At 40.7% G+C, this 25597-nt stretch overlaps 1 protein-coding gene across 8 annotated transcripts in view; it reads left to right on the top strand.

Annotated features, from left to right (window-relative positions):
- Window positions 1–25597, top strand: part of DCC (DCC netrin 1 receptor) — a 533618-nt gene that overhangs the window by 471866 nt on the left and 36155 nt on the right. For all 8 annotated transcript variants that reach the window (XM_056545057.1, XM_056545065.1, XM_056545088.1 and 5 more), the window contains exons 23-26: window positions 3493–3652; window positions 9977–10203; window positions 14063–14179; window positions 24078–24233. In XM_056545057.1, coding sequence (XP_056401032.1) covers window positions 3493–3652; window positions 9977–10203; window positions 14063–14179; window positions 24078–24233 — 660 coding nt within the window. The remainder of the gene's footprint in view (window positions 1–3492; window positions 3653–9976; window positions 10204–14062; window positions 14180–24077; window positions 24234–25597) is intronic.

The following is a 25597-nucleotide window of genomic DNA, read 5'->3' as shown; positions in this document are numbered from 1 at the left end:
ACTTAAAACAAAAGGACAGAAACAACAAAACACACAATAGAAATAGCACATATGAAACCCACATGTCTAAAATAGAGAGGGAGAAACCTGTGGGAACCAAATGGGGGAAGAGGCGGGCCAAACCGCACACCACAATATAAAAGGCATTGAAGGGGTAGGGGGTCAAAGGTGCAGGAAAACCCTGACCCCATCACTAATTGGCAGGCTTGCTCTAACTCCCGCTCAGGGGGACCGGATCGCACCATCCATACAAATGGACACTGCAGGGGACGGGAAGGAGGCTCTACCCTTCCAGAAAATCCCACCATGCCCTCCATGCCTATGTCATTGTTTAACACAAACAAGTAGAAGGAATTAGATTTGTGGGTTGGTTCCTCAACTTTCACTTTTCACGTAAGACAAGAGAGTAACCATTGGAGTTTTGAAGGTAGTAGTTGTGCCTAGTCCCTGTTACTCAAAGGGGCCCAAAGGTTCCTCTCTTACATAAGAAGGGGCTGTTAGAAACCATGTATTGTGCCCAGGAACTTCATATCACACTTATGGCCAACGAGATAAATATGTATCATGCCCTATCTTGGTTTAGAAACTGCTCCACACTAAACCATGGGTTGTTAAGTCTGTTTTTTCAGCTCAGCTTTAGTTACTTGTATGGGGATAAAATATGCAACAATAGACATCGGCCAAGCTGGTTCCCGTCTACATTTTTGTGTCTAGTTAAAGGGGTACTCTGGTGGAAAACTTCATTATTTTTTATTAATTTTTTTTATCAACTGGTGCCAGAAAGTTAAACAGATTTGTAAATGATCTTGATAGAAGAATGAATGAAAAAGTCGGCAACTCACCACGCTAGTTCTACGTGAGATCCTTCTTTATTGCGGCATACTCACAATAACATAACAGGGGAGAGACACACTGCGGGGGGTACAAGAGTCGGCAACAGAACCGTTTCACACAGTGAAGGTGCTTCTTCGGGCCTCAAGAGGCCCGAAGAAGCACATTCACTGTGTGAAACGGTTCCGTTGCCAACTTTTGTACCCCCCGCAGTGTGTCTCTTCCCTGTTAAGTTATTGTGAGTATGCCGCAATAAAGAAGGATCTCACATAGAACAAGCGTGGTGAGTTGCCGACTTTTTCATTCATTCTTCTATCAAGATATATTGAACTGTGTTTCATTGTCTGAGCACCGCCCGAGTTCACCCAGCTGTCTACTCCTGGTCCCACACCGAGCTAGTCCATCAGTACAACCGCAGCAGTGCCGAGTCTTCTCAGTTCTGTTCTGTTCATTTGTAAATTACTTCTATTAAAAATTCTTAATCCTTACAGTACTTCTTAGCAGCTGTATGCTGCAGAGGAAATTCTTTTCTTTTTTGATTTCTTTTGTGATGACCACAATGCTCTCTGCTGACACCTCTGTCCATTGTAGGAACTGGCCAGAGTAGCATATGTTTGCTATGGGGATTTGGTCCTGCTCTGGCACCAGTTGTTTTTTTATTTTTTTTTATTTATTTCTTATTTTTCCACCGAAGTACCCCTTTAAGTGCTTGTGGTCTTTCCATTTTCATGGTGAAGCCAAATGGAGCCAACCTTGAATGGTGCCCATAGTCACCGAGGCATCTTCTTTTACCATTCAGACCCTAATTCTAATGTTTTCTCTCCTTTCTTTTTCAATTCGCTTTAAGAAAAAAAAAATTCCCAATAAAATAAATTCCACCGTTTCCATGGATCTTTCACATCTAGAGTATGTACGCTAATTTTGCACAGGTCTGCGGTAAAGCATAAAATTTGGGAATTTGCTGTAAATTCTTCTCCCGCATGCTCATTTATGCAAAAGTCAACATTAAATGCGCGTATAAATTAACATGACAAGCAGCGAGCCGGGCTGCACGCACAGGGGCTGCGGCTAATATTTAAGAACATTCCCCATAACTCACATCTGCTCGGAGCACAGTTTTCCCATCAATATGAAATAAATGTACACAGAGCAGCATCGCTGTATACACCAAGGTCTTTAAATAAATCTTCCATACATAAAATATTTTGAGATGTCTCCAAGCCCCTCCGCAAGCTCCTCCGCCTCCGATGCATCGGGGCTTGTTTTGCTGAGTTTGCAGGTGGCTTTTTAACCTATGATACATGTCGTAATGGTTTAGTTTTAGTAATTTGTAATATATATATATATATATATATATATATATATATATATATAAATATATATCTTTCATTCTCGGCAATAAAATTTGTATATCCTTACAGCTGGGTGATCAGAAGCGCCAACTCTATTTTATTACTGATGTCCAAGGCAGTGTTTTTTCCCAACCAGGGTGCCTCCCGCTGTAGTTTTGCAGCAGCTGGAGGCACCCTGGTTGGGAAACACTTTTTTATTTGTAGGCAAAAATTATTTAAAAAATAACAAAATATCATAATAATAAATATTTAATTTACATATAGTTTAAATTAAATATATTCAATTATATGTGGTTATTATTATTATTATTATTATTATTATTATTAATAATATTAATGAAAATAATAATATTAATGATAAATATTTAATTTACATATAGTTTAAAATGAAATATATTTAATTACCGTATATTTTTACTTTGTTTTGTGACCCCTGTTTTTCTGTATGGCAGTAAGAGGCAAAAATTATTCAACAACTAAATAAACAATTCAAATATTAGTATTAATAATAATATTATTATTTATTATTATTAGTATTAGCAATACTATTATTATTTATTATTAGTAGTATTAATATTAATATTTATGATGGTGATGATGATTATTATTATTAATAATGACAATAATAATATTAAGAATAAATATTTCATTTACATTTTGTTTTGTGACCCCTGCTATTCTGTATGGCTGTTAGAGGCAAAAATTATTCAACAAATAAATAAACAATTAAATCATTAGTATTGATAATAATATTATTTGTTATTATTAGTATTAATAATAATATTATTATTTATTATTGTTAGTATTAATGATAATATTAGTAGTAGTAGTAGTAGTAGTAGTAGTAGTAGAAGTAGTAGTTGTTTTTGTTTTAGTATTGCAACAGCTGTGAACGCCCTGGTTGGGAGACACTGGTCCAATAGGTTGGACCACCAATTCAACCAACAACCACGGCCGTTTGGTCCCTGATCGCCATGCCCCATAGCAGTCACATTTCCTTGCCTTTATGGTAGGCTTCCAATCACCAAAGAGAACCAAAGCTTATGGAAAGATTTCTTTGCTCACTCACTCCATGTGAGGCCAAGAGCCGAACCAACCTCTTTTATCCTTCCTTCATGCCCCATTGGTGCGGGTGGCGTACCTGCCCTTTTTATTTTTTCACATAAATGGGCGATTTTGGTAAAAAATTTGTAACATTTGACATTAGCTACTGTCTTAATAAATACCCCCACTATCTTCCTTACCAATGTCATACATATGCCGATGTTCTATGTTGTCTCTAATTCTCCATTCTTTTTCTCCATTGTAGAACCTCCTATAGGACAGATGCACCCCCCTCATGGTGTAACACCCCAGAAGAACAGCAACCTCCTGGTGATCATTGTGGTCACTGTTGGAGCCATCACAATCCTGGTGGTGGTGATCGTGGCCGTGATCTGCACAAGGAGATCGTCCGCACAGCAGAGAAAGTATGTAACCTGTCATCGACAACGCCTCATTAGAGGTTTCAAGGGCATCAATAGATAATGAAATAACTCTCACCCCATCATTGGATTGCTCGACTAAACAACTGAGGTGACATTTCTTAAAGGAGAAGTCTCATAGTGAAAAAAGTATCTTCTTTCTGCAAAATAGGAGATAAGTTTTAGATAGTGGGGGTCCGACTGCTAGGAACCCCTGCAATCTCCCGTACAGGGCCTCTGTACGACCCTGTCCTAAAGCGGCGTTCACCACTGCCCCTCCATATATCTCCATGGGAGAGCTGAAGATAGCTTAAAGGGGTATTCCAGGCAAAAAATTTTTTTATATCAACTGGCTCCAGAAAGTTAAACAGATTTGTAAATTACTTCTATTAAAAAATCTTAATCCTTTCAATAATTATCAGCTGCTGAAGTTGAGTTGTTGTTTTCTTTCTGGCAACAGTGCTCTCTGCTGACATCTCTGCTTGTCTCGGGAACTGCACAGAGTAGAAGAGGTTTGTTATGGGGATTTGCTTCTAAACTGGGCGGTTCCCGAGACACGTGTCATCAGAGAGCACTTAGAAAAGAACAACTTAACTTCAGCAGCTCAGAAGTACTTTAATATAAGTAATTTACAAATCTGTGCAACTTTCTGGAGCCAGTTGATATATAAAATAAAGTTTTTTCCTAGATAACCCCTTTAATGGCTCTCCCATAAAGATATATGGAGGGGGCGTCGCGGCTTCGGGCAAGAGTCATGACGCACCACTCCCAGGGGGAGACTTGACCCCGTACAGGAGATTGCGATCTAAAACTGATCTCCTATCCTGCGGATTGGGGATACGTGTTAGGATTCGGCAGGCTGGATGTGGATCCTCTGTGTCAGCGAGGGATTGGCGTGGACCGTGTCGGTGGACCGGTTCTAGGTTGCTACTGGTATTCACCAGAGCCCGCCGCAAAGCGGGATGGTCTTGCAGTGGCGGTAGCAGCCAGGTCGTATCCACCGGCAACGGCTCAACCTCGCTGACTGCTGAGAAGGCGTGGGACAGAAGGACTAGACAGAGGCAAGGTCAGACGTAGCAGAAGGTCGGGGCAGGCGGCAAGGTTCGTAGTCAATGGCGATAGCAAGAGGTCAGGAACACTGGTAAGGCAAACACTATAAACGCTTTCTCTGGCACAAGGCAACAAGATCCGGCAAGGAAGTGAAGGGGAAGTGAGGTTATATGAGCAGGGAGCAGGTGGAGGCTAATTAGACTGATTGGGCCAGGCACCAATCATTGGTGCACTGGCCCTTTAAATCTTAGAGAGCTGGCACGCGCGCGCCAGGACGTGACAGCCGGAGACCGGGACAAGTGAGTGACTTGGGATGCGATTCGCGAGCGGGCGCGTCCCGCTATGCGAATCGCATCCCCGCCGGCAGTGTCAGTGCAGCGCTCCCGGTCAGCGGGTCTGACCGGGGCGCTGCAGAGAGAGGAACGCCGCGAGCGCTCCGGGGAGGAGCAGGGACCCGGAGCGCTCAGCGTAACAATACGTTTTTCCCTATGACATTTCTCCTTTAAAGAACCACTTCAAATTTTATTTTTTCCTTATATGGTGCAGCATAGACTATAACTAGAAAATAGTGCAGAGGTTTTTGTGTAAGTCTTGTGATTACCCGTTTTATCTGATATGGCAGGAATTAATTTTCAGCCATACTAATTCCTATTTCAGAACAGAAATGATTTTCTCATGCTGCCTATATTTCCCATGAATCTTCTGGCTTTTCAGAGAGATGGTGTGGAGTCTCATCACTGTAATTCACCTAATGAGACAAATTTAATCACCAGGCTTTAGCAACTAGAAGCTTAAACTGCTGACACTCATTAATGATTTGAGGTCAGTTCACATTATGTGCAGTTTTGATGCATTTTCTTGCGATAAATACTGACATGAGGGGAAAGTGATTTGACCCGACATCAAAATTAAAGTGATTTATGAAGATTTTAAACCTTAAAGAAAATGTCCAGTACTAAAAAATGTATCCCCTAAGTGTCTGATCTCACTTCCGGGGCCCCGACTCGGCCCTGGTTAAGCTGCTGCGTGTGTTTCGAACAGCAGGTCAGCTGGTTGAAACACGCCCCTCCATTCGTCTCTATGGGAAAAGTGGAGACACTGCATTTCTGGGTCTCCGCCTCTCCCATATAGATGAATGGAGGGCACGTGTTTTAACCAGACATTAAGGGGAAACATTTCTTCATACTGGAAATTTTCTTTAAGGATGTATTCACACGTTGCATTTTTGCTGTATTGCTTATACATTTTTATTACATTTTGCACCGCTGCAATTCCGGTAAATAGTTTTTACAGTGATTTAGGGAAAATCATTAGAAAAACAGGAAGAAACCTCAGTAGAGGTGTATAACTACTAAACATCCTCATCACATAGAAATAGCCTGCAGCAATATACAGATAAAGCTGGAGGGCAGTTGTATAAATATATATATATATATATATATATATATATATATATCAATGAAGAGAATCTGCAGCACTACTTATCCAATACAGCAGCGGGTGCCAACGCCCCAGACCCGATCAAAGTCCATGTGATATAAATGTAGAAAAAGCGCAGCACTCCTCAATAACGTGAAAAAAAGTGGTGATTTATTGGCTCACATAGCAGCAACGTTTCTCTCCTACCATAGGACCATTTTCAAGCTTGAAAATGGTCCTATGGTAGGACAGAAACGTTGCTGCTATGTGAGCCAATAAATCACCACTTTTTTTCACGTTATTGAGGAGTGCTGCGCTTTTTCTACATTTATATATATATATATATCTATCCTGAGTCTATAGAGATAGCAGCACTATACAGAACTGGGAGAGGAGGGGTCTTGGTGCTGCCAAGAGAGTCTTATAGGTGATGATGTCATCCTGTAGTTCACATGAAGTTAGCTGACCACAGGACAGATCACTTCCTCTGATAAAGTAAACCAGTGGTCTGCAAACTGTGGCCCTCGGGAATGCTGGGGACTGTAGTTTTGTAACATCTGGAGGGTTAGAGTTTGGAGACCACTGCATGAAACACTGTAATTTTCTGTGGGTCAGACTGGTGATTACGTGACTCAGTTACAGTAATGAAATGCATGGATACAGCTATGCTGAAATGAAACAGATGGCGCTGAAGGTGCATGATATGGACAAAAAAAAAAACTAATCTGGAATACTTCTTTTTAAAAATGAGACCTTATTTGAGTTAGACGTATAACATTAGATAGGGATCTAAAAACTGAAAAAAGCCCCTTATTAGGCATGATGGAAGTTGTAGTTTTGCAGCAGCTGGAGAGCCTCAGGATGGGGACATGACAACTCCATATATATATATATATATATATATATATATATATATATATATATATATATTGCCTAACATTTCCGCTGTGCTCTTATACTACCTCTTCCATTTGTTGCCCTCTAGCAATCGGTGCCTAAAACCATTCGCAAGGGAACAGTAGAGAGCGAGATCATGGCTGCGTTTAGTAGCCAGCAAGAGAAATGTTCCTGAATTTGTTAAGAATTATATGTGAAATGACGTCTATCTGAAAACTTTCCAAGACAAGTTCCCCAGCAGCTGGCAGGGTAACAAGAAGACAACAGATAAGAATTGAGACGCTGAATTTCAGTCTGCAGACAAGTTAGATGTTTGGTTAGGAAATGACATTTTTCTGACTTTTAGGTCTCCACTATATAGACGTTATAAAGCCTGTCATGTGAAGATCTTAGACACAGGGACATTTAGCAGAAAATATATATGTGTGTAGAGAGAGAGAGATAAATATATATATATATATATATATATATATATATATATATATATATATATATCTATAAATAACTAAATAAATATATATATATATATATATATATATATATATGTATATATATATATATATATATATTATGTATATGCATATATAAATGTATTTATTTATTTGTACTATTCTATAGATGTAGCAGAGCTAAGTGTGTCATTTAAAGTGTCAGATCCAACAAAATAGTTTTTTAAATATATCACTCAGCGCCTAATCCTGACCATGTACATCTAATTTTTATGTGTCTAGCACTTTTATTTATTTTTTTATTACACTTTTAATTTAGCTCACTAGTCTGAATTCCTCTCAAAGGGAGGGGGCGTGGCCTCATTGTGCAGGTCTCCGCCCCCTCCCTCAGTATGCTGTCTGCTCACATCTCCCCTAGCATTAGCAAAACTACAACTCCCAGCTTGTCCTCACTGACAGTAGCCGGACACAAGCTGACAGTGGGAGGATTTTTCCTCCAGCTGTGAGCCCTGCGCTCACAGCTGTCAATCAAGGAAGTGTGTCCATGACATAGATGATGACGCATGGACACAGCAGGACTAGTATGTGTCCAAGCAGGCACTCTATTGGTTATACATGCTTTACAACATATCGAAAGTTTTTGTACCGGACAGTGCCCATTTAATGTTTTATGAACACAAACTGCACTACTCAAGTCAGGACCCCCTTCCCCTCTATTATCCACAGTAGAAAGCTGTTCCCTTATTAGTGGACTTTGTCAGTGGATTACACGGTCAGCCATTTATTTCAGTTACCAGTATACCATTATACTACTAGAGACCAGCAAAATTCAAACAAATGAATTCTTTCTGAGTTTGGGGCTAATCGTGGTGGCCACCATTTTGGTGATCGGAGGAAGTGTTTTCCAACCAGGGTACCTCTGCTGTTGCAAAACTACAACTGTCTGGGCATGCTATGAGTTGTAGTTTTGCATCAGCTGGAGGCACCTTGGTTGGAAAATACTGGTTAATGACCCTAACTCTACTAACCACTACTAGCCACAGCAGTATACAGATAGAGTTGGAGGGGTTTGGGTGCTAACAGGAGTGATCTGGTAGGCGATGATGTCATGATGTAGTTCACAGGAAGTCAGCTGACCTTAAGAATGACCACTTCCTGACACATTAAAGGGGTACTCTGGTGGAAAACAAACATTTTAAATCTACTGGTTATACAGATTTGTAAATTCTTCTATTAAAAATGTATTAATCTTTCAAGTACTTATCAGCTGCTGTATGTTCCAAAGGAAGTGTGCAGTTCTTTCCAGTCTGACGAGAGTACTCTTTTCTGCCACCTCTGTCTGTGTCAGGAACTGTCCAGAGTAGAAGCAAATCCCCATAGCAAACCTTTCCTGCTCTGGACAGTTCCTGACATGGACAGAGGTGTCAGCAGAGAGCACTGTGGTCAGACTGGAGAGAATTACACAACTTCCTGTGGAGCATACAGCAGCTGATTAATACTGGAAGGATTAGGATTTTTTTTATAGAAGTAATTTACAAATCTGCATAACTTTATGGCAGCGGTTGATTTGAAAAGATTTTAAAGGGGTACTCTGGTGGAAAACATTTTTTTTTTTTTTATCAATTGGTGCCAGAAAGTTAAACAGATTTGTAAATTACTTTGATTAAAAAATCTGAGTTGCAGTACCACACATAACCTGAGGGCAGGGGTGGCACCTCCTTTAGGGCCTCAGTTTGGAGACCACTGATCTAGACTTCATCTTCTTGGGGAGGTCCACCCCTATAGAAGACAAAGTTTGGTTGGTAGTTTTGGAGAGGCTTCACTGTATATACATCTGGAGGGCCACAGTTTGGAGACCACTGGTCTAGATGATGGAGTGGTCTTTTAGATGTTTTATAGCATATACCAATACATTATGCTCCGACAACCTACTGTTGTGACTCTATAATACTGTAAGTACTAAATGTTAATAGAATCTAATAATATTCCCCTGACTTTATGCTTTTCTATGGTAAATAGTTACAGATATTTGGGGAGATTTATCAAAACCTAGGCAGAGGAAGAGTGGTGTAGTTGCCCATAGCAACCAATCAGATTGCTTCTTTCATTTTCCACAGGCCTCTTTAGAGGCCTGTGGAAAATGAAAGAAGCAATCTGATTGGTTGCTATGGGCAACTGCACCACTCTTCCTCTGCACAGGTTTTGATAAATCTCCCCCATTGTCCTCAATTCCCTGCTGAGACGAAAGCATTCTCTTTGTCTGTAAAGCATGAAATGAAGCGGTGCCCTGGTACGGCCCATCGTAGCATTTGGATCCTCAGTCCTGGCATTTCCAAGGTTCAGCTATGGATCAGTAAGCGGCTGGGGCTGAGGTGGCACCACACTGAGCGCGCACACTCCTCCGCTGTCTGTTATATTCGGTCGTTTTATGCTTTTGCTATATTCTAGGCCTGTTTATGCCTGTGAAATTTTATGCATTTTTCCTATTTTTATTTTTATTTTTTTTTATTATTAGAAAGCGAGCCACACACAGTATCAGTAAGAGGAAAGGGAGTCAGAAGGATCTGAGACCACCGGATCTGTGGATCCACCATGAGGAGATGGAAATGAAGAACATTGAGAAGCCGGTGGGATGTGACACTCAAGGAAGAGAATCGCCAAGACAGAGCTGTCAGGACATCACGCCTGTCAGTCATAGCCAGTCAGAGTCACAGCTAGGGAGCAAAAGTGCATCACATTCAGGTAATGGACAGAGATAGATAGATAGATAGATAGATAGATAGATAGATAGATAGATATGAGATAGATAGATAGATATGAGATAGATAGATAGATAGATAGATATGAGATAGATAGATAGATAGATAGATAGATAGATAGATAGATAGATAGATAGATAGATAGATATGAGATAGATAGATAGATAGATAGATAGATATGAGATAGATAGATAGATAGATAGATAGATATGAGATAGATAGATATGAGATAGATAGATATGAGATAGATAGATATGAGAGATAGATATGAGAGATAGATATGAGATAGATAGATAGATATGAGATAGATAGATATGAGATAGATATGAGATAGATAGATATGAGATAGATAGATATGAGATAGATAGATATGAGATAGATAGATATGAGATAGATAGATATGAGATAGATAGATATGAGATAGATAGATATGAGATAGATAGATATGAGATAGATAGATATGAGATAGATAGATATGAGATAGATAGATATGAGATAGATAGATATGAGATAGATAGATATGAGATAGATATGATATAGATAGATAGATATGAGATAGATAGATAGATAGATAGATATGAGATAGATAGATAGATATGAGATAGATAGATAGATAGATAGATAGATAGATATGAGATAGATAGATATGAGATAGATAGATAGACAGATAGATATGCGATAGATAGATAGATAGATAGATATGCGATAGATAGATAGATAGATAGATAGATAGATAGATAGATATGAGATAGACAGATATGAGATAGAGATAGATAGATAGATAGATAGATAGATAGATAGATATGAGATAGATAGATATGAGATAGAAATAGATAGATACGAGATAGATAGAGATAGATATGAGATAGATAGATATGAGATATATAGATAGATATGAGATAGACAGATAGATATGAGATAGAAATAGATAGATAGATATGAGATAGATAGATAGGTAGATATGAGATAGATAGATATGAGATAGATAGATATATATGAGATAGATATGAGATAGATAGATATGAGGTAGATAGATAGACAGATAGATATGCGATAGATAGATAGATAGATAGATATGAGATAGACAGATAGATATGAGATAGAGATAGATAGATATGAGATAGATAGATAGATATGAGATAGATAGATATGAGATAGATAGATATGAGATAGATAGATATGAGATCGATAGATATGAGATAGAAATAGATAGATACGAGATAGATAGATATGAGATATACACATAGATATGAGATAGATAGATAGACAGATAGATATGAGATAGAAATAGATAGATAGATATTAGATAGATAGATAGGTAGATATGAGATAGATAGATAGATAGATATACAGCAACAGAAGAATGCAGCAGCACACTGCCAGCACAAGGATATAGGTGCAACATGAATATGCAGTTAAAACATGGAGAGCTATACAGCTATGGTGTAATAGATGCAAATGTAAAACTATGAAATAGTGAGGCACTTAGCTCGCAAATTTGTCTCCGCCGGCGGTCAAATAGCTTGGACCGTCCCACCGCGATAAGGTAGCCTCCTGGGACGGACCCTACTCTGTGAATATGCCTCTGTGTGAACAGTTCAGTAAGCATGGCAGGATCTGGAACATCCAAGCCACCTTATATACACACCTGATAGAGGTGGGTGGGGTGCAAGGCCAACATGGAGGTAGCCACTCCCCCGTATGTGCAATACAGACAAAGAATAAGTCAGCCAGCACTTTAGTTGATACCAAACTATTATATGGACCTGGCCTACAGGTGCACGCTACTAGGCTAGATATACAGCAACAGAAGAATGCAGCAGCACACTGCCAGCACAAGGATATAGGTGCAACATGAATATGCAGTTAAAACATGAAGAGCTATACAGCTATGGTGTAATAGATGCAAATGTAAAACTATGAAATAGTGAGGCACTTAGCTCGCAAATTTGTCTCCGCCGGCGGTCAAATAGCTTGGACCGTCCCACCGCGATAAGGTAGCCTCCTGGGACGGACCCTACTCTGTGAATATGCCTCTGTGTGAACAGTTCAGTAAGCATGGCAGGATCTGGAACATCCAAGCCACCTTATATACACACCTGATAGAGGTGGGTGGGGTGCAAGGCTTGGATGTTCCAGATCCTGCCATGCTTACTGAACTGTTCACACAGAGGCATATTCACAGAGTAGGGTCCGTCCCAGGAGGCTACCTTATCGCGGTGGGACGGTCCAAGCTATTTGACCGCCGGCGGAGACAAATTTGCGAGCTAAGTGCCTCACTATTTCATAGTTTTACATTTGCATCTATTACACCATAGCTGTATAGCTCTCCATGTTTTAACTGCATATTCATGTTGCACCTATATCCTTGTGCTGGCAGTGTGCTGCTGCATTCTTCTGTTGCTGTATATCTAGCCTAGTAGCGTGCACCTGTAGGCCAGGTCCATATAATAGTTTGGTATCAACTAAAGTGCTGGCTGACTTATTCTTTGTCTAGATAGATAGATAGATATGAGATAGATAGATATGAGATAGATAGATATGAGATAGATAGATAGATAGATAGATATGAGATAGATAGATATGAGTTAGATAGATAGATAGATAGATAGATATGAGATAGATAGATAGATAGATATGAGATAGATAGATAGATATGAGATAGATAGATATGAGATAGAGATAGATAGATATGAGATAGATAGATATGAGATAGAAATAGATAGATACGAGATAGATAGAGATAGATAGATATGAGATAGATAGATATGAGATATATAGATAGATATGAGATAGACAGATAGATATGAGATAGAAATAGATAGATAGATATGAGATAGATAGATAGATAGATAGATAGGTAGATATGAGATAGATAGATATGAGATAGATAGATATATATGAGATAGATATGAGATAAATAGATAGATATGAAATAGATAGATAGACAGATAGATATGCGATAGATAGATAGATATGAGATAGACAGATAGATATGAGATAGAGATAGATAGATATGAGATAGATAGATATGAGATAGATAGATATGAGATAGATAGATATGAGATAGAAATAGATAGATACGAGATAAATAGATATGAGATATGCAGATAGATATGAGATAGACAGATAGATAGACAGATAGATATGAGATAGAAATAGATAGATAGATATTAGATAGATAGATAGGTAGATATGAGATAGATAGATAGATTGATAGATATGAGATAGATAGATAGATAGATAGATAGATAGATAGATAGATAGATAGATAGAAAGATTCCACTAGGTGTGGCTCTGGGTATTTATTTACAGAACTTGATGCTTTGTATCAGAACAAACAGAGCACTACAAAGGGATTACGCTGCACAGAATTTGGGGCCTAAAACATCATGGTATTAAGAAGTGGGAATTCCTTTAAAGAGGTACTCCGCCCCTAGACATCTTTTCCCCTATCCAAAGGATAGGGGATAAGATGTCTGATCGTGAGAGTCTTGTGCTGGCACCCCGGCATTCTGAACATTATGTTCTGAACGCTGGGTTCGGGCAGCCGTGGCATTCATGTCTAAGGGAGGGGGAATGACGGCCGTCAAGCCCCCTCCCATAGACATGAATGGAGAGGTTATGACATAACAAACACGGCCGCCCAAACCCAGCGTTCAGAACATAATGGCACAGATAGCGCGGGGTCTCAGCGGCTGGACCCCTGTGATCACACATCTTATGTCTAGGGGCGGAGTACCCGTTTAATCCTTTCTCCCATCATTGAGAAATACAGAGGATTAGTATTTAGTAATATTTTGTTGAGTATTTCATTAGTAAGTTGTGTCTGTTCTGTACAGGGCCGGACACTGATGAGGCTGGAAGTAACATCTCCACCCTGGAGCGATCTTTAGCTGCACGGAGAGCCACAAGAGCCAAACTCATGATCCCAATGGACTCACAGTCCAACAACCCCCGTAAGTGTCCAGTATGTGCCCTGTGCGGCAATAAAATATCTACTAATTTCATATTGTTGCTTTAATTCAGACACAGCACCACTCCTGTCCAATGGTGGTGCCTGGTTTTACAGCTCAGCTCCATTAAAGTGAAAGAGGCTGATCTGCAATATTCTACACTGTTTGCAAACATGTGTGAAGCTTTTTCCAGACCGATAGACTCTACATAGTTAGTCCTACTCTTATCTGAACAGTGGAGACAATTGTATCCAGTCTAGACAATGCTCTGTGAGCTAAACAGCCTGGACTCCAGACTGATACATTGTACATAGCTAGTCCTGCTCTCAGCTGAGGAGTGGAGACAATTGTATCCAGTCTAGACAATGCTCTGTGAGCTAAACAGCCTGGACTCCAGACTGATACATTGTACATAGCTAGTCCTGCTCTCAGCTGAGGAGTGGAGACAATTGTATCCAGTCTAGACAATGCTCTGTGAGCTAAACATCCTGGACTCCAGACTGATACATTGTACATAGCTAGTCCTGCTCTCAGCTGAGAAGTGGAGACAATTGTATCCAGTCTAGACAATGCTCTGTGAGCTAAACAGCCTGGACTCCAGACTGATACATTGTACATAGCTAGTCCTGCTCTCAGCTGAGAAGTGGAGACAATTGTATCCAGTCTAGACAATGCTCTGTGAGCTAAACAGCCTGGACTCCAGACTGATACATTGTACATAGCTAGTCCTGCTCTCAGCTGAGAAGTGGAGACAATTGTATCCAGTCTAGACAATGCTCTGTGAGCTAAACATCCTGGACTCCAGACTGATACATTGTACATAGCTAGTCCTGCTCTCAGCTGAGAAGTAGAGATAATTTTATCCAGTCTAGAAAATACTCTGTGAGCTAAACAGCCTGGACTCCAGACTGATACATTATACATAGCTAGTCCTACTCTTATCTGAACAGTGGAGACAATTCTATCCAGTCTAGACAATGCTCTGTGAGCTAAACAGCCTGGACTCCAGACTGATACATTGTACATAACTAGTCCTGCTCTCAGCTGAGGAGTGGAGACAATTGTATCCAGTCTAGACAATGCTCTGTGAGCTAAACAGCCTGGACTCCAGACTGATGCATTGTACATAGCTAGTCCTGCTCTCAGCTGAGAAGTGGAGACAATTGTATCCAGTCTAGACAATGCTCTGTGAGCTAAACAGCCTGGACTCCAGACTGATACATTGTACATAGCTAGTCCTGCTCTCAGCTGAGAAGTGGAGACAATTGTATCCAGTCTAGACAATGCTCTGTGAGCTAAACATCCTGGACTCCAGACTGATACATTGTACATAGCTAGTCCTGCTCTCAGCTGAGAAGTGGAGACGATTGTATCCAGTCTAGAAAATACTCTGTGAGCTAAACAGCTTGGACTCCAGACTGATACATTGTACATAGCTAGTCCTGCTCTCAGCTGAGAAGTAGAGATAATTGTATCCAGTCTAGAAAATACTCTGTGAGCTAAACAGCCTGGACTCCAGACTGATACATTGTACATAGCTAGTCCTGCTCTCAGGAGAGGAGTATATACAATTGTATCCAGTCTAGACAATGCTCTGTGAGCTAAACAGCCTGGACTCCAGACTGATACATTGTACATAGCTAGTCCTGCTCTCAGCTGAGAAGTAGAGATAATTGTATCCAGTCTAGACAATGTTTAGCTCACAGAGCATTGTCTAAACTGGACACAATCGTCTCCACTTCTCAGCTGAGAGCAGGACTAGCTATGTACAATGTATCAGTCTGGAGTCCAGGATGTTTAGCTCACAGAGCATTGTCTAGACTGGATACAATTGTCTCCACTTCTCAGCTGAGAGCAGGAATAGCTATGTACAATGTATCGGTCTGGAGTCCAGGATGTTTAGCTCACAGAGCATTGTCTAGACTGGATACAATTGTCTCCACTTCTCAGCTGAGAGCAGGACTAGTTATGTACAATGTATCAGTCTGGAGTCCAGGCTGTTTAGCTCACAGAGCATTCTCTAGACTGGATACAATTGTCTCCACTTCTCAGCTGAGAGCAGGACTAACTATGTACAATATATCAGTCTGGAGTCCAGGATGTTTAGCTCACAGAGCATTGTCTAGACTGGATACAAGTGTCTCCTCTTCTCAGCTGAGAGCAGGACTAGCTATGTACAATGTATCAGTCTGGAGTCCAGGCTGTTTAGCTCACAGAGCATTGTCTAGACTGGATACAATTGTCTCCACTTCTCAGCTGAGAGCAGGACTAGCTATGTACAATGTATCAGTCTGGAGTCCAGGATGTTTAGCTCACAGAGCATTGTCTAGACTGGATACAATTATATATACTCTTCTCAGCTGAGAGCAGGACTAGCTATGTACAATGTATCAGTCTGGATTCCAGGCTGTTTAGCTCACAGAGCATTGTCTAGACTGGATACAAGTGTCTCCTCTTCTCAGCTGAGAGCAGGACTAGCTATGTACAATGTATCAGTCTGGAGTCCAGGCTGTTTAGCTCACAGAGCATTGTCTAGACTGGATACAATTGTCTCCACTTCTCAGCTGAGAGCAGGACTAACTATGTACAATGTATCAGTCTGGAGTCCAGGATGTTTAGCTCACAGAGCATTGTCTAGACTGGATACAATTGTATATACTCCTCTCCTGAGAGCAGGACTAACTATGTACAATATATCAGTCTGGAGTCCAGGATGTTTAGCTCACAGAGCATTGTCTAGACTGGATACAAGTGTCTCCTCTTCTCAGCTGAGAGCAGGACTAGCTATGTACAATGTATCAGTCTGGAGTCCAGGCTGTTTAGCTCACAGAGCATTGTCTAGACTGGATACAATTGTCTCCACTTCTCAGCTGAGAGCAGGACTAACTATGTACAATGTATCAGTCTGGAGTCCAGGCTGTTTAGCTCACAGAGCATTGTCTAGACTGGATACAATTGTCTCCACTTCTCAGCTGAGAGCAGGACTAGCTATGTACAATGTATCAGTCTGGAGTCCAGGATGTTTAGCTCACAGAGCATTGTCTAGACTGGATACAATTATATATACTCTTCTCAGCTGAGAGCAGGACTAGCTATGTACAATGTATCAGTCTGGATTCCAGGCTGTTTAGCTCACAGAGCATTGTCTAGACTGGATACAATTGTCTCCACTTCTCAGCTGAGAGCAGGAATAGCTATGTACAATGTATCGGTCTGGAGTCCAGGATGTTTAGCTCACAGAGCATTCTCTAGACTGGATACAATTGTCTCCACTTCTCAGCTGAGAGCAGGACTAACTATGTACAATATATCAGTCTGGAGTCCAGGATGTTTAGCTCACAGAGCATTGTCTAGACTGGATACAAGTGTCTCCTCTTCTCAGCTGAGAGCAGGACTAGCTATGTACAATGTATCAGTCTGGAGTCCAGGCTGTTTAGCTCACAGAGCATTGTCTAGACTGGATACAATTGTCTCCACTTCTCAGCTGAGAGCAGGACTAACTATGTACAATATATCAGTCTGGAGTCCAGGATGTTTAGCTCACAGAGCATTGTCTAGACTGGATACAAGTGTCTCCTCTTCTCAGCTGAGAGCAGGACTAGCTATGTACAATGTATCAGTCTGGAGTCCAGGCTGTTTAGCTCACAGAGCATTGTCTAGACTGGATACAATTGTCTCCACTTCTCAGCTGAGAGCAGGACTAACTATGTACAATGTATCAGTCTGGAGTCCAGGCTGTTTAGCTCACAGAGCATTGTCTAGACTGGATACAATTGTCTCCACTTCTCAGCTGAGAGCAGGACTAGCTATGTACAATGTATGAGTCTGGAGTCCAGGATGTTTAGCTCACAGAGCATTGTCTAGACTGGATACAATTGTCTCCACTTCTCAGCTGAGAGCAGGACTAGCTATGTACAATATATCAGTCTGGAGTCCAGGCTGTTTAGCTCACAGAGCATTGTCTAGACTGGATACAATTATATATACTCTTCTCAGCTGAGAGCAGGACTAGCTATGTACAATGTATCAGTCTGGATTCCAGGCTGTTTAGCTCACAGAGCATTGTCTAGACTGGATACAATTGTCTTCCCTTCTCAGTAATGGAGCTTTATTTACTGTGCATAAACCGGTAAATCCATGAAATATTTTTGCCCCCTAAATACAGTATGTTGAATTGTTTACAACCTTCAACTTTATTTTCATTGTATAAAACCCTTGTTTGACAACTTTTTGGCATTGTAAATTGCCATAACATTTCTCGCCAAGAACTCTACCGCGCACTTTGCTATGACGTAATGGTAAAAAGCCAACTAATGGGGTCAAGTCAAGCAGGATATGGATTCCGTAGCCACGAGTGAGTGAGGAAATCAATTTTTTATGAGTTCACGCCAAGGACAATAGAGACAAATCTTTCTATTCTCCCGCGAAATGAATAGCAATTATTCTGATTTGAGAAAGCATGAAGACTGGATAATGTTCAATCGTTTTGGAAGTATTAGGATAAAAAATAAGAAAATGTAGAAATGAAGACACAAAATATTATAAAATATTTTATAGAAAAAAATTGGCTTTTTTTTTTTTTTTTAAATGACAATTTAATAGGTCATCACTCATCTAATGTGTCCTTTGGCCAACACTCATCTGTGATGCTCTTGGAATCCATGAGCAGTGTTTCCTAACCAGGGTGCCTCCAGCTGTTGCAAAAGGCTGTCTGGGCATGCTGGGAGTTGTAGTTCTGCAACAGCTGGAGGCACCCTGGTTGGGAAACACTGCTATAGGCCATGTTCACACGCAGAGGCGTAGCTTGTAGCTTCAGGGCCCCGATGTAAAATCTGCAACAGGGCCCCATATGCTAATTATTGTACTGCTCTCTTATGGGGAAGATGTATTTTGGGGCCCTTTTAGGCACCAGGGCCCCGGTGCAACTGCTACCACTGCTACCTCTATAGCTATGCCCCTGTTCACACGGTAGAATTTCCCTGCAGAATTCTGCAAAATAATTCCACTCAGAAATTCTGCAGCAGCAGAGTGTGCACATTTTACGCTTGTGTGAACATAGCCATAGGGTACGTTCACACTATGGAATTCCCACGGAATTGCACCGGCAGAATCCCACGGGCGGAATTCCGCGGTGTGAACCTAACATTAGTGTGAATGGGTCTCCGAGTGACCCGTTCACACTGCGGAATTTCAGCGGCAGACGATTCCGTCTCTGAAACTGTTCCGCGCAAAGAAAGAACATGTTCATTCTTTGCGTGGATTCCGCGAGCACTGCATAGCCGTCAGTGGTGACGGCTCAGTGCCCCGTGGCCCTAGCGCCCAAGTATTTTCGGCGGCGGTCGCCAGACGGAAACTCCGCTCGCTGAATTCAGTCCGCTGAAGAAGATTCTCTGCTCGCTGAATATTCCACAGTGTGAACGCACCCTTAGAAAGACAACCTGGCTTGGTTAAAATCCCTTTTTTTTGGGGCCAAACACTGACTTCACCTTAACTATTAATAGGTGGCATAAGGCTTTGTTCGCACACCAAAATTTTCGAGCTGAATTCCGCAGGTATCAATGGATTTAGCTACGCTGTGCAGATGACAGAATTTCCCAAAATACTGATTCTGGCTTCCGCAGAAAGAATAACCTTGCCTTTTTTTCCTGCGGATTCCGCTCGGAAATGCTTTGCCGTCTATGAGACGGAGCATTTCCTAGCGGTCCTAGTGCCCACTGAATTCTGAATGTGCTGAACGTCTCTCGGTATTTTCCGGCGGACATTCCGCAAATTTTTCGTCACCTGAACATGGTCTTAAAGAGACAGTTTTCTTCTTGAGGACATCTAATTTGCATATTATCTCCCAGGAAACATTGCTTGTAAGATTCCCAATGCCAGCTAGTGGTCCCCACAAAAAGAAACAGCACCCTCCCCCACCCCACCCCTTGAAAAAGTAATTTAAAGCCTTTATGTGTAATGAGCAAAAGCTCAGCATTGAATAGTATATGCAATCACAAGATTGCATGGTATAGACCCCTATGGGGACAAAAAAAAGAAAAATGTGTAAAAATCGCCAGGTGTGTAAATGTCCGAACTATTAACATATAAGGTTAGTTAAACCGCACGGTTGATGGCGTACACGTAAAAAAATACCAAATTTTAAATTGCGCATTTTTGGTCATGAAAAATTCCATAAAAAATATATAACAAAAAACAAAAATGGTACCAATAAAAATGACAGACCATGGCGCAAACAATGAGCCCTTATACATCCCTGTATATGAAAAATAAAACATACTAAACATACAAATTTTGGTGCATGTAGTTAGGATTTTTTTAAAGTACCGTATATACTCGAGTATAAGCCGAGTTTTTCAGCACGATTTTTCGTGCTGAAAACACCCCCCCTCGGCTTATACTCGAGTGAACTCTCCGCCCTCAGTGGTCTTCAACCTGCAGAACTCCAGATGTTTCAAAACTACAACTCCCAGCATGCCCGGACAGCCGATGGCTGTCCGGGCATGCTGGGAGTTATAGTTTTGAAACATCTGGAGGTCCGCAGGTTGAAGACCACTGTTAAATCAGACATTAACAAGCGGTGATGATGAAGGGGGTGGTGTGGGATGATGACAGGGTGATGATGACAGGGTGATGATGAAGGAGGGGATGATGACAGCGTGATGATGACAGGGGACTGGATGATTACATGGGGGGACATGATGTATTTCCCACCCTAGGCTTATAGTCGAGTCAATAACTTTTCCTGGGTTTTTGGGGTGAAATTAGGGGCCTCGGCTTATATTCGGGTCGGCTTATACTCGAGTATATACGGTAGTAAAATAAAATAAAACCTACATACATTGGGTATCCTTGTAATCGTATGGATGTACTGAATAATGATAAGGTGTCATTTTTTTACCAAAAAGTGCACTGCGTAGAAACAGAAGAAACACAAATTTTACAAAATTGCATTTTTTATTTATTTCACCCTACTAGTAAGTTTTTGTTTTGCCACAGATTTTGTTATAAAATAAGTGATGTCATTACAAAGTACAATTGGTGACGCAAACAACAAGCCCTCATATAGGTTATGATTTGTAGAAGGGGAGAAAAAAAAAAAAAAAGTGCAAAAACGAAATCTCCTGATCCTTAAGGCCAAAATGGGCTGTGTTCTTAAGGGGTTAAAAATCTTAATCTTTCCAGTACTTATCAGCTACTGTATGCTCCAGAGGAAGTTGTGTGCTTCTTTCCAGCCTGACCACAGTGCTCTCTGCTGCCACTCCTGTCCGTGTCAGAAACTGTCCAGAGCAGCAACAAATGACTTCCATTAAAAAAATCTTAATCCTTCCAGTACTTATTAGCTGCTGAATACTACAGAGGAAATTATTTTCTTTTGGAACACAGAGCTCTCTGCTGACATCACGAGCACAGTGCTCTCTGCTGACATCTCTGTCCATTTTAAGAACTGTCCAGAGTAGAAGAAAATCCCCATAGAAAACATATGCTGCTCTGGACAGTTCCTAAAATAGACAGAGGTGTCAGCAGAGAGCACTGTGCTCGTGATGTCAGCAGAGAGCTCTGTGTTCCAAAAAGAAAATAATTTCCTCTGTAGTATTCAGCAGCTAATAAGCACTGGAATGATTAAGATTTTTTTAATAGAAGTAATTTACAAATCTGTTTAACTTTCTGGCACCAGTTGATTTAAGAACATTTTTTTTCCACCGGAGTACCCCCTTAACCACTGGGATCTTCTGTGGGTCAGACTGGTGATCACAGGGCCAGTGTGCATGATATGGGTAAAAAAACAACACCCTAGAGTCCTTCTTTAAGCCCTAGCCTGACGCTGGGTGTATCATAAGTGATGTGATTATATAATGTGTCATGAAATACACATAAAAAACAAACAAATAATATTTCAAAACCTTGTCATTCAAAAGACTAATAATAACGGGTGTGAATAGAAAATAGTTTTCATGTTGACACGCCGGCGACAATAACTTAGGATAATGCAATTTTCTCCCCTTCTCCTCCGGTAATACATTTCAGCAAGTGCATTGTAGGAGACAATGCGAACAATATCACATGGAAATATAGTGGCAGGCGGAGGCCAAATCTGTTTTGTTTATCTCTTTTTCCCAATGTTAAGGCATTCGTTCTCTGCATATAAAACCTGACAGCGCACAGTAAATTGCTTCTGTGATATAGGACTGCGGAGTTGTAAAAACTCAACATGATTTGTTTTAACATTCAAGACTTCCAAACTCTTAACATTAGTGTCACATTCAGATTCAATTGCCGACAACCTGCGGAATTTTCGCTGCAGATTTTCAATTAGATCCGGTTGTGGAATAATGGCCTAGAAAAAAAAAAAAAAAAAGAGGTAATATAATATTGATTGACAATATATATATGTATATATATATATATATATATATATATATATATATATATATATACAGTGATCCCTCAACTTACAATGGCCTCAACATACAATAGTTTCAACATACAATGGTCTATTCTGGACCATTGTAAGTTGAAACCAGACTCAACATACAATGTACGGACAGTCCAGATCTGTGAAACGTGTCAATGGCTGAAAGAACCGACCAATCAGAATGGGCATTCACTGGTAAAACCTCTGTATTACTGAAGTGCATGCACTGACTGGCTGTCTGGTAGTGCCCCCTACAGTACAGGAAGGTATCACATGTTCTGTACTCTTTACCTGTTCCAGGGTAAGCTGCTCCTTTGGACACCAGGTGAGGGCGGCTCCATTTTAAATTTTTAGGACACTGCGTGCACTGTACAGGGCCCTGAAGAAGCTCCTGTCCTCTACCTAGACCAGCATTTCCCAACCAGGGTGCCTCCAGCTGTTGCAAAACTACAACTCCCAGCATGCCCGGACAGCCTTTGGCTGTCCGGGCATGCTGGGAGTTGTAGTTTTGCAACAGCTGGAGGCACCCTGGTTGGGAAACGCTGACATAGACAGTGATTACAGCTCCCAGCAGATCTTTATTACTGTATGTAAGGATTTGCTTTATATATATTAGTTATCTACTTATTTTTCTTTAATCCTCACTTTTTCCTATTTTTGGATGACATTTTGGGGCTTCAGAACCAATTACCAGGTTTCCATAGAGTGATTGTCTCAACATACAATGGTTTCAACATACAATGGTTGTCCTGGAACCAATTAATATTGTAACTTGAGGGACCACTGTATATGTGCCTGTAGGATTCTGCACTTTATTTACATCATATTTACATTGTGAGGATTCACTGCATTAGCTTTAAAGGGGTACTCCGGTGGAAAACTTTTTTTTTAATCAACTGGTGCCAGAAAGTTAAACAGATTTGTAAATGACTTCTATTAAAAAATCTTAATCCTTCCAGTACTTATTAGCTGCTGAATACTACAGAGGAAATTCTTTTATTTTTGGAACACAGAGCTCTCTGCTGACATCATGACCACAGTGCTCTCCGCTGACACCTCTGTCCATTTTAAGAACTGTCCATAGTAGTAGAAAATCCCCATAGAAAACATATGCTGCTATGGACAGTTCCAAAAATGGACAGAGGTGTTACCAGAGAGCACTGTGCTCGTGATGTCAGCAGAGAGCTCTGTGTTCCAAAAAGAAAATAATTTCCTCTGTAGTATTCAGCAGCTAATAAGTACTGAAAGGATTAAGATTTTTTTATAGAAGTAATTTACAAATCTGTTTAACTTTCTGGCACCAGTTGATAAAAAAAAAAAAAAGAAATAAAGTTTTCCACCAGAGTTCCCCTTTAAAGGTTCCATTGACACTAATATTTCTTGGTGGCTTAGATACTATAATACTATACATGAATGTCGTTTATGTGACTTAAAGCTTGTATTACGTGCTGTGTTGTGCTACAAGATGGTTTCTTCTTCCTATTACAGCTGTTGTCAGTGCCATACCAGTGCCCACGTTAGAAAGCGCCCAGTACCCGGGAATACTTCCATCACCGACCTGTGTATATCCTCATCCGCAGTTTACGCTGCGTCCTGTTCCTTTCCCTACTCTTTCAGTGGATCGGGGATTCGGACCAAGTAGAGGTAAGACAAAAAAAAAAAAAAATTGAAAACTTTGCGGTATGAAATGTGAGGTTATGTTTAATGAGTACTCAGGACCCGACATTGCCCCCTCCATACAGCTCTTTGGGAGAGACAGGGATACACAAACGCTGCATCTCTGCCTCTCCCATAGAGATACATGGAGGGGGCGTGTTGGCCGTGGCGTCATGCTGCAGCATTACGCCTCTTGCACGGGAGAGCCGCGGCAGAGCTGGGGCCGCATACAGGAGATCGCGGAGGGGTCCCAGCATTTGGACCTCCGCGGTCAGACACTTATCCCTATTTTGTCTTGCCGATAGGGGATAAGTGTCTAGGGCTACAGATCTCCTTTAAGGCATACCTCCAATTTTTCTTCAAAGGGGTATTGGTACTCCTGAGGAAAAGCATTTTAGAGGTGTATGGAGATTTTAAAGCCTTTTAGTATTTCACTAGAAATTCTGGGGAAAAGAATATGTAAAGTAGCTAATTTTTATGCCACCTGGTCAGGTGACACCAGGTGGCATATAAACAAGCTGCTTTACATATTATTTTTCCAATTTTTTGGGGGGGGTTTTGGTGAAGGAGGGGGATGCTTATGGTTCCTTGCTGAAATTATTGCTTGAATATTTTTTCGTTTACATATTAACACAAAAATAATCTTGGTGTAGAGATTTTGTAAGGTCCAAATGGCATCAAATCATAAAAGAAATATGAGATTGGATCAAATATGAAGTTCAGGATTAGAGGAGCAAAGAATCATGGAGGATTTGAGAGAAAAGAATGGTGGGAAACCAAAACGGAAGTTCTTGGTTCTTGTGCATGATATGTACCAGGGCATCCACTTCCCACATACCGATGAGTATCACGGTCTTCTTGGGCCCTCCTTAAGACATCATGGTCAAGGTGTGAGTGCACCCTCTATGGCTACTAGACTAGTTTTGGAATTTATTTCTGTGCTTTTCTAAAGTTTTTGCAGTTCAAAGATAATTTCTTGGGTTGGTCTGATGAAAAGATGTGAATAAACTATTGGATGTGAATGAAGTAAATCGATTTCCCCATAAGGGGCTAGATGGGCAGCTGTGAACACTTTAATACCTGTCCAACCCAATGGCCCATTACCTTAATTTTTAAAGTTTTTGTGCAGGAGAAGGACAAGATGACTCCTAGGGCAGCTACAAACCATTTGTATTTGCCCACATTTCAAGACCCAGATAGAGAAGTGGTAGTTCATTTGTGGCATTGGACCTTCCTTCTCTGTAGGCCCCATGACAGCTACAGGCTACTCTTTTGATCCCTTTTTTTTTTATTAAGTTCTCATACGAGAAATGTGGAATCTCGAATAGCACAATCTGTTTCATTTCAAGTAG

The sequence above is a fragment of the Hyla sarda genome, chromosome 1 (assembly GCF_029499605.1).
Source record: "Hyla sarda isolate aHylSar1 chromosome 1, aHylSar1.hap1, whole genome shotgun sequence".
NCBI lineage: Eukaryota > Metazoa > Chordata > Amphibia > Anura > Hylidae > Hyla > Hyla sarda.
The sequence above is the reverse complement of the archived record's forward strand: the minus strand, read 5'-3'. Positions and strand labels throughout refer to the sequence as shown.